Source organism: Talpa europaea (genome assembly GCF_964194135.1).
Source record: "Talpa europaea genome assembly, chromosome: 12".
In the NCBI taxonomy this organism is placed as follows: domain Eukaryota; kingdom Metazoa; phylum Chordata; class Mammalia; order Eulipotyphla; family Talpidae; genus Talpa; species Talpa europaea.
In genome coordinates this window covers 40911600-40921732 of record NC_140079.1, presented here as the reverse complement: position 1 = coordinate 40921732, position 10133 = coordinate 40911600, and the positions used below count along the sequence as shown (strand labels likewise).

The following is a 10133-nucleotide window of genomic DNA, read 5'->3' as shown; positions in this document are numbered from 1 at the left end:
ACAACAACAAAAACAGCGAATGCCAGTAAGCTACCCTGGTCACAGGCCAGGGCGGCCTGGGTGCCCTGGACACAGGTGTGGGAGGAGGGGTCTGAGTCCCCTGGGCACAGTAGGCAAGGTCTGGGTAACCTGGACACAAGTATGCGGATCCGAACTGTACTAGACACTTGGGGCTCTGGGCTCCCCCGGGCACATGTGATGGGTTTCAACCTCCACCTCAAGGGCGCTTAGCATGAATCGCTAACTCCGGCAACCCCCGTTTCCCTTCTGCTTTTTCTGTCATTTACCTGATATGGAGCCGACCCCAAGCCCCAGACTCCCCCGGAGCTGTCTCCGCCTCTACCTGCCCGAGCGGCCCCTAGCCACCGCCCTCGGGTATGCGGGGCGCGCGCCCGGAGAGGGTCCAGGCGTTGAGGGTCCGAGCGGAATCCGGAAGGAACTGTTTGGGGATCAAATGCACCGACAACCCTGGGAGGTCTTGGAAGTCACGTGGGGAGGAGCTTGAAGCCGGAGAACCTAGGACTACACCCGGGCACAAGTGCAGGCGGGGCCTGAGAGAAGGAAGGAGAGTATAAGAGGGAGGAGAGCGCGAAGCCGGGAGAGAAAGAGGAGAGCCACCAGGTACGATTTGTGCGTCCCACCCCGCCACCTTTGACTGACGCGGATCGCTCCTCCCCGCTCACTGACTAGTGACCCGCCCCAGCGCCCCGCCTCCGACTTTTAAAGTTCATGATGAATCTCCTGTCTCCGCCCCGGCGGGCCAGCAACTGGGCCACCGCCCGCACCGTAGCCCCTCGGGCGACAGACCTCGCCTAGTGTCCTGGAATCCGGTAAACCGGTTTGTGTGCTCCTTCTGGGCTGGTCCATATCCGTGGTCCTGCCCCTTCCCAGGTGCCTGTCCATAGGGTCCTGCCCAGAAGAGGGGGGTGAAAGGATCTCGAGGTGGGGACATGACTGGAGCTGTCCCTAACTTGCTCTCCTGCAGAGTAATGTTCTCTGGGCCTCAATGTCCTGGGACTGTAAGAAGTGGATGTTAAAAAGCCCAGCCTCAAAGGAAAGTTGCAAATGCCTCATTTAAAAACCATTAGTAAGTGCCTGCTAGACATGGAGGCCACAGGTTAGGAAACAATCCCCAAAACAAATGTAAACTTGCAGTTGTAATAAATAGGACCAAAAATAAAAGCAGCCCTTGACCTGAGTATCAACAAATAAAGAGGTGTTGAACCAAAATGGGGGGAGGAGGGCAGGTGGGAAACACATCCCTGATGATTTGCCCTTGAGCTGAGCTAACTTATCTAGTGGAAGGGAAGGGCAAGGGGGAGATCACATCTACAAAAGTCCTGTGGCTGGGAAGGTTGTCAATGTTTAAGGAATAAAAGGCAAGTCGGTGTGGCCAGAGCGTGATGCAAGACTGAAGCAGGTCAAGCAGTTCTGACAGTCAGATGAATGTTGCCCCTCTCCCAGAAGCGTAAGTTTCCTAACTCTGGGACAGGGGCAAACTGATTCTTTTTTTATTTTTAAAGATTTACTTATTTGTGCATACAAGAGCTGGGGATTAGGGCAGAGGTGCAGAGGGGTGGTGAGAGAATTCACCAGAGACAGAGTGGGGAGCAGAACAGGTGGACTGTCTGATATACTCTGCTGAGGGTGCACAGCGGGCCAGACTGGAGAGGTCTGCTCCGCCATGTGGGTCACCTCCCTGGCTAGGGGTCAAACTTGTGCAGCAGTGGCTGTGGATAGCTTCATAGTGCTGAGACTTAACCTCTTGTGCCACCAGGGAGACCCCACTTTCACCCTTTTCATCTTTCAGACCCCAGTTGGTCTCTTGACTTCAAATAAGCTTCTTTGGTAATAATGTGTCTCTAACACATGTTCATCTCCCTTTGTAACTAAGAATGTTATCTGGAACCTCATACTGGCAGGATAGCATTACATTGTTTTGTTTTCATTGTAATTTTTATTGACTATCAAGATCTAAGTATAGGGGGTGATAAACAAGTGGATTAAGTTTTTTAAAAATTTTAAAAAGTTGTTTCACAGATATGCCAAAAATCCTGACCCTCAACTGTCTGAAGTTTGGGAAATTTTAAGAGCCAGGAGAAGCCATTCATTAAATGAGGTAATAAACACCAAGTATTTAGCAGCTGCTTACCCCACACAAGCTCATTCATTCCATTCAGGCCTGGACTAGGCATTCATAGAATTGAGAATTGAATGGGGGGCACAGATGCTAAATATTGCAATGGAATTTCAGGTGGTAAGTATGCTATTTAAGGAAAGCTGAGCTGAAGAGAGGAGCAAAGTAGCAGAGTGGGGTGCTACTTTCCATCAGATGGCCAAAGAAAGCCTCTCCAAAGAAAGAACTATCAGCAGAAGCCTGAGAAAAGTAAGGATGGTCTTGTGGGTGTCTGGGAGAAGAGCACCGTAGGCAGGAGGAATGGGAAGTGCAAAGGCCCTGGGACTGGAACAAGCCTGTCATATTCTCCAAGCTGGAAAGAGGACCATGTGCACAGAGTAGAGGGCAGGTAGGGGAGTAAAACAATTGTGTTTCATAAGCTCTGTGCAGATACTGTGTAAAATAGATTGTGGGGAAAGGGCAGGTAGGAAGTTGCTGCTAGTCCTAGTGAGAGGTGATGGCAGTTCACATCAGGGTGACAGCCATGAGGTTGGGGAAGGGCTTGGAATGGGGTGAGCGGTGGAGTTGACTGGATGGGATATGTGGAAAAAAGAAAAAGGGAATCAAGGATGATACCTCCATTAAAGACTAGAAGGAAACAGTATGAGAGGTCCTGTTGTGTTTGGAATATAAGAACACCTCGGAGATATGGTGGATTTAGTTCCAAGCCACCAAGCTAAAGCAAATAAACACTAACAGAGGGCCTCCCTGGTGGTGAGGGGTTAAGTGGTTAAGTCTCAGCGCTATCAAGCTATCACCAGCCACTTCAGCATGGCATGAGTTCAATCCCCCACCAGGAGGCTAACCCACATGGTGTAGCAGACTTCTCCTGTCTCACCAGCTGCTCCCCTCAGCAGTGTATTTCAGTCGCTCCACCTCTTCTGCTCCCCACTGTCTCTGCTGAATCATCTCAAACCCCGCACCCCTGACCTATACCCTAGCTCTTGTACGCATAAATAAATAAAAATAAATCTTAAAAACAAATAAACACTGGGGCCTCCCTGGTGGCACAGCGGTTGAGCGGTGGGTTTCGAGGCTGCCCGCAGCCTCTGCAGCGCCGGCCGCAGGGCGAGGGTCCCACATGGCGCGCAGACCTCTCCTGCTGCCTGCTTCTCCCCTCAGCAGTGTATTTCGTTGGTCTGTCTGTTCTGCTCCCTACTCTGGCTCTGGTGAAATCTCTCACCTCCCGCGCTTCTGACTGTACCCAGTGCTCATATAAATAAATAAATAAATCTTTTAAAAAATAAATATATAAACACTAACACAAGTCATATGACCTTTTTGGTGTCCCAGTGCACATAAAATGTATATATACTATACTGTAAACTACTAAGTGCACAATAGCGTTGTATCTGGGAGGGAAAAAAATGCACATACGTTAATAAAATGTGACACAGAGACATGGCGACAACAGACTTGCTCAATGTGGGGTTGCCATAAATCTTCAATTTGTAAAAAAAAAAAAGTACAATATCTGCAACATGCAATAAACTGAATAAAACAAGATATGCTTGGAGATACAGGGAGAAGACTTGTTAGGGGGGAGGGCTAGGATGGAAAGCTAAATTTCAGAAGCAGCAGGGAAGTGGCATTAGAGTCCTAAGATTGAATGAAGTAACCTCTCTGCAGACAGAGAGGTCCAGTGGCTGAGACAGGGCCTACATGTGAGCAAGGAGCAAATCAGAAGTGTGGGGACATAGATGAAGGAATAAGGAAATTGAAGCCCAGAGAAATGAGGTGTCTTGCTCAAAGTTGCAAAGTAAGCAAGTAGAGCTATTGGACTGGCTCTAGAATCTGTGCTCCTTACCCTACAACTTTGCAGCTGGCCTTTATCACCCCACATCATGATTCTGAGTTACTGTATTGTCTGGTATGTGTATCTGTCCAGTTCGCACTTTTGATACTCTGGGGAGGAGCCATGGATTATCCACATTCTCCAAGACTAATGAGTTGAATGGGCATGTAGATTGTTTCCAATTTGTGCGAATTTTGAATAAGGCTGTCGTGAGTGGGGCCCTAGTCTGTGTGATGTGACATTTTTAGTTTTCATAGCTACTGTTCAATTGATTACTCCAGAGGGCCTGCCTGATCCTATAACCAAGTGTCATGTAATAACCTCAAAATTCTACACATCACCAGTGTTGTGATTGTGACTAGCTTTCAATTTTGCCTATTCTGATGGGTGAAATGGGACCTTGGAAAGGGGTATATCTTAAGGGGTGTGTGTGTGTGTGTGTGTGTGTGTGTGTGCTCTATCTCCCACTGCATCATCTTCAACCCCTAGGCCCCGTGACCATTGCCCGCTCCGGAAACCTCCAGAGGGCCAGGGCGGGGGCGGGGGTCGGCCAGCCGCTTCCCGCGGAAGGAAGGGCCCGGCGGTTCCTGCCACAGGATGCGCAGCGAGGGCCCCCTCCCCAGTCGCCGGGACTTCCCCGGCCGGGCCAATCTCGCCGGGTAGTTGCTCCCACGCAGACGCCTTGTGGTACCACAGAGGGTGAGGAACTCCGACACCCCCCGCCCCGCCCAGCCCCACTAGGGAGCGGTGGGTCAGGACCCCGAGCGGGCGGCGCTCGAGTCTCCGTTCCGCGGTAACGAGCCAGGCGGGGGTGGAGGCTAGCCAGCCTAGATTCCCCCAGGCTGCCGGGAGGGAGGCTGCGGGCGTGGGGTGGGCGGGCCGGGATGGGGGGAGCCTCGCGCGTGCGTCCCGGAGCGGGTCCTCCTCTCCGCCGCACCCTCCTCCCTCTACCCTCGGGCCCCGAGGTCAGGCCCCCCGGGGCCAGGGATGGCGGAGCCAGCCGGCGGGAGGCGGGGCGGGCGCTGTGCTGGCGCCTCGCTCTCCGCACCTGCGGCTCCTTTGTCCTCCCAGCAGCCTCCCCTCACCACCCTGGGACAACGGCTGTTGCGCTCTCTTGGACTAACTTTATACACGAGTATTAAGGCTTTCTCTTCTCGGGGTGGATAACCCGGGGCTGGGCTGGGACCAAAGCAGGTAACTAGGGTTCCCTCGGGCATTTCTAAACCCAAAACTTCGCGGGGGAGCCGCTTAGAGGCCCACTTCACCGAGTCAGCTGACGGAGCCCCCAGCCGGAGCCACACGATTTTATCGTGTTTGGAACCGAGGCATAAAGAAACGTTCCAAAGCTCGCCTGTTTAGCCCCACGGGTCCCCGCCTCAAGCTCAAGCTGTGGGACCCCCGCCTGGGCTTTTCAGTCCACGTGGGGCGTGGCATCGCTCGAAGGTCTGCAAAGGAGGCGGGCTCTCCCAACTGCGCTCGGAGCGCCGTGAAGCCGTGCCCTCCCCATCCCCCAGGCTAACTCAAAATCCCCTCTTCTCTCCTTGCCTGGGTCGAAGGGGAATTTCGAAGGCACCCCCACGTATGGAGGGTTTAGCAAACCAGCCTTGAAGTATCAGGACGCCCAGCACGAAAGTGCTAGGCAAAGAAAAGGGGGCCCGGTCCCCTCTCGCTCACTCTGCCCACGTGGTAGCCGGTCTGACCGGTTTCTGGGGCCCCAGCCAGTCGCAGCCAGCGCCTGACCCCTTAACCCTGCCCCTCCTCCACGGGGGAAGAAAACCAGTCGGGCAGCAGACTTTTTGTTCAAATGGTTTTTATTTTCCTATCTGGCGTTTCTAGCAAAAGGCCAGTTAAACAGAATCCACCACAGTATAAACAGCCCCTCAGAACGCCGCGGCAAGAATCTTCCCCGCCCCCAAACTAGTAGTCCCACCAGCAATGCGCTCTGAACCCACCCCCCACCCCCAATTTGATTTAGACCAAGACCTTTCAAGTTGTGTCTGAGGATCACTCTCGGTGGAATATATTCCCACCTCTAACGCACCAGACAGACGAGAAAGATTTTAACCAGAAATTAGACCACCAGCCCTCCCCCCACCTCGAGAGCACTGGGGCCCGCGATACTAAACCACAGGACGCCGGGGCGAAGTGACTCAGAAGGCCCTCCTCCCACTCCCCGGGGCGGTCCACACCCTGGGCCCTCCTCCCAGGCCCCACACCCACGCAGGGCAACAGGAAGCTCCCCACGTCTGCCCCATGACGCAACGATGACCGCTTGCACAAGTATGTCACTGGAGGGGGAAGGGGAGCGCCTGGAATTCTCCGAGGTTGGAAACGCAAACACACCAACTATTGAAATACCTTGCAAGGGCAGCACAGGCCCCCTGGTTTTAAAATATGGTAATGATAAAGTCCGACCCTGAGGATTTGAAAGAACCAAGCCTCCAGTCTCCCAGTCCCGGAAGGAGAGGGAGAGGTCCACATCCCAGTCCGTTAAGACAACACCTGTGGGCGCGGCAGGTCTCAGAGGAAGGCGGCCGCGCCCCGGGCTCAGGCTCCTCGGTGCCGCCGCTGCACGTAGATGGCGATGCCTCCCCAGGGACAGAGTCCCTCTCTGGGCCTCTCAGCAGCCTGGGCGGCGGCTCCTCTCCACGGTTTCCGCGAGCGCTCCCCCGGGGATGGGCCTCGCCTCGGGTCTGCGCACTCCGGCCGACGCTTTGGCGCGCACTCTGCTCTGGTAGCGCCGCTCCGGGTCCCTCAGAAGGCCACTACGGCCCGCACGAGCACGTTCAGCATGCTGTCCGCCGGGCGGCAGGCCGGCTTCGCCTCGCACGCCGCCGGCGCCGTCGGGGGGGCAGCGGGACTGCAGTTCAGTAGGCCGGAGAAGCGCCTCTGGAGGACACGCGCCAGATTGGGGAAAGCGCCCTCCGCTTGAGCTGGAAGCGGCTGCAGGCGATCAGAAACCTCCGAAGACGCCCCTTCCTTCTCTGCCTCTTCTTCTAGACGAGCTTTCTTGCTCGGCACCAGTCCGGCGTCCCCGACGTCGCTCAGGCTGCTGCTCCGCCGCTTGCGGCTGACTTTGGCGGGGCGTGGGTCACAGCGGGCAAGGGTCTCTTCGGCTCTGGGTACCTCCTGGATGTCCATGGGCTCTGGAGAAGGCTGCTCACCGTCGGGGGCCGCTGCTTCGGCTGCGGCTTCCACTCCCCTCGGCGGGTGCCGGCGAGTATCAGCGGAGCCGGTGGGCGACAAGGGCACCTCGGGTTCGTGGGCCTCTACCTTGGCCGAGAGGTAGAGCTCCCGGGCGTTGCGCATGACCAGCGACAGCTGCAGACTCCGGTGCAGCCGCAGCCCTCCGCGCTGCATGCGCGAATGGTACATCTTCCATACCGACAGGGTCATGATGCGTTGCGCTTCCTTCTGCACCTCCATGGCGGGTCGACGGCGGGGGCGAGGGTGGCGGCGACTTCGGGCTGAACAAGACTGGGAACAGGTGTACTCTAGACAACACGCTCGTTCACGCGTCCCCCCGCACACGAGCTCACGCTTGTCCCCGCACAGGCACCCACGCAGTGACACAGCGAGGACGCTCTGTCCCGCCGCCCGCCGCCCGAGCCCTTTTGTACCCCGAGTGAAGTCACTGAGAAGCCCCGCCCAATCGGAGCGCCGCATCCGGGCTTTCCACCTAGCCGGGGCGAGACTCCTTAAAGCGACAGGGCGGAATTTACCGAGCTCGCCCAAGGGAATTCAGTAGATGAGAGACCCCCAGTATACGCGGAGCGCGAGGGGGGCTTTCCTTCCTCAGGGCCCTCAAAGCACAAGCGCAGGTTCCCAGGAGATATCCCCAAGAGGCCGGGGAGTTCGTGAGGCTACCACGTACTTGCGTGCGCAGACCGCAGCTCACTTAGGCGGCAATTTTCCTGTAGGTCTGGGGAAGACCTGAGTGCATGCGGGTGCACCTCCCGTGGGCAGTTTCTAGCGTATTTGTCTGGCGTCTAATTTTCTTTTTTAAATATATAAAGTAATCACGGAGTCAACACTTTAGTGCCGGGCGCTTTCCTTTCATAATTATCTCATTGATTCCTCACCTCCGCCCCACGGAGAGTAACTGTTAATATCTGATTTCTTCAGATGGGGAAACAGGCTTAGTGACTCGGCCAGTATCTGCTAAAAGAATAAATGGGCCACTGCGGCAAAAGGGGGCCTTTGGTATTTCCAGTTCTTCAGTCTCTCTAGCGTACGCCAACCCTCCTAACTCCACTCGTTTGTATGCAACAAGGGCCTGGTAGGCAGTGGCTGGTTCCAAGGCAAAGTTGCCGTCGGGCATTTACCGACGGCAGCGCAGCCGTCCCGCCGTAAGCTCTCCCCCTCCTACCCCCCAGGCACGAGCTCGGCAGGTGGGATTAGCGCTCACGAGAAGGAGGACCCAGCTGCACCACCGCACAGGTCAACACGTGGCTACCGCCCCCAAAAGAAAAGGCGGTACTGCGTCTGCGGCCCAGGAGGCGTGGTTGGGGTAGCAGCGAACTGAGCCACGCAGAGACAGAACAGAAAGAAAACTTCGGCCTCACCCTCCGCAGCTGCGCCGCAGCTCCAAGAAAACAATTCTAGCTCCGCGGGTGGGCGGAGGAATGAAAAGCAAAACTGACCAAATGGCTCCATTCAATCGTGGCTCTGGCCCTTTAACGGGAGACCCCGCCCCCGCCCCCGCCCCAGCCGGCGCGCGGAGCCTTCCCGCCACTGGATCTGCCAGACTTCCACAACTAAATTTGGAAGTATTGACGTAGCGCCGGCTCGCGAGCCACTTCCTGTTGCCCATATAAGGACCGGGGCCGGGATTTCCATAACTGGGCTATCGCAGGCTTCTTCCGGGCGGGCGGGCGGGGGGGGGTGCCTTAGCCTCCGCACACGCCCCCTCCCCTTCAACTCACCGGGCCGCCGGGGGCTTCCGGATCTACGTCCGGCCCAACCAGCGGGGAGCGAAAGGAAGGTTTTGTTTCCTTCTCTCCCGAGGGCAGGAAGGTGTGTCGCCCGGTAAAGACCCCGCCGGTTGGTAGGAGCAACCTCTAGGCTCCCATTGACGCCATCTGCCGAAGACCCTACAAAAAGACCTTGTCAATCAGGGGGGAAATCGCTCAGGACCCCTTCATCCCTCTCCGACGGAGACCCCTACATTGCCCCCTCCCAGGTAAACCTGCGCGTCTCCTCAAAATTTTGGAGCACGCTCAGCCCCCCACAGCATATGGGGACTCAACAATTATTATTCTTTCTAGAAGACCCCTCTAAACACTGTCCTCATTCAGCGATCCTACCACACTACGGAAATCAGTTGATGACGCCCTATCCCGTTTCCCACCACCTCCTAGGAGACCACACGATAGCCCAGGGCTGTCTGAGACCCTCAGAGACTAAGACAGGGCAGCCCTCCGAGGACTTCCTCAGACATGACGCCCACCCTCACGAGAGAGACTGGGACACCACCCAAGCGATGGCTCTCCCCAACTCTCCTCCCCCGGAGACCATACATAGAACACCTCACATAGGGGACGACCCTGTGGATCTCGCCCCATACATTCCTAGCCTCTACCCAGACGGACACCTCACATGCAAAGGACGCCCCTGGAGACCATACACAGAACCACCACACACCCTCCCGCGCGACCTCGGGCTCGCACTCAAAAAGCCCCTACCCCCTTAGTCTGGGATCCTCACTCACGGTCACCCCGCCCCAGGACGACCTTCAGGTGCCCCCTCTTCCGAAGGAAATAGAGGGAAGTGTCCAGCAAAATTTCCCAAAGGGAAGTGCCCGCGTCTCACCCAGCACCAACGGGAAGGTGGGGAGGACAGCCTCTCCCACTCCTTCCCAAATTTGCCACCCACGATCCTGGGCCGGAACGATCTCCCAGGATAGGACCCGGGTGCAGGCTGGCTCATGGAGTCGGTTAAGAGAATCTGCGAGTCGAATGAGCCTTTCTCCATACGTAAGCTGGCCTGACTTGTAGGAAGCTGTTATTTATAGCGCCCAGTGGGAAACTAAGGCAGTGCACCAACCATCCGAGGGGCTGGGTCTCGAACCCAGACTTTGCGAACTCTGACCCAAAGCCAAGCCAAAAACAAACCACTGGATTGCAGGGGTAGGGGGAACAGGCAAAGAAATAGAAAGAACTT

The 10133-nt window shown here is 56.1% G+C and overlaps 1 protein-coding gene across 1 annotated transcript; it reads right to left on the bottom strand.

The window, feature by feature from the left end:
• Nucleotides 1-6725: 6725 nt before the first annotated feature.
• Nucleotides 6726-7397, bottom strand: IER2 (immediate early response 2; the record flags this gene model as incomplete). Its single annotated transcript, XM_084251499.1, has 1 exon — nt 6726-7397. One exon carries the CDS (start codon nt 7395-7397, stop codon nt 6726-6728), a length of 672 nt encoding a protein of 223 aa, XP_084107625.1.
• Between the last annotated feature and the right edge of the window lie 2736 nt (nt 7398-10133).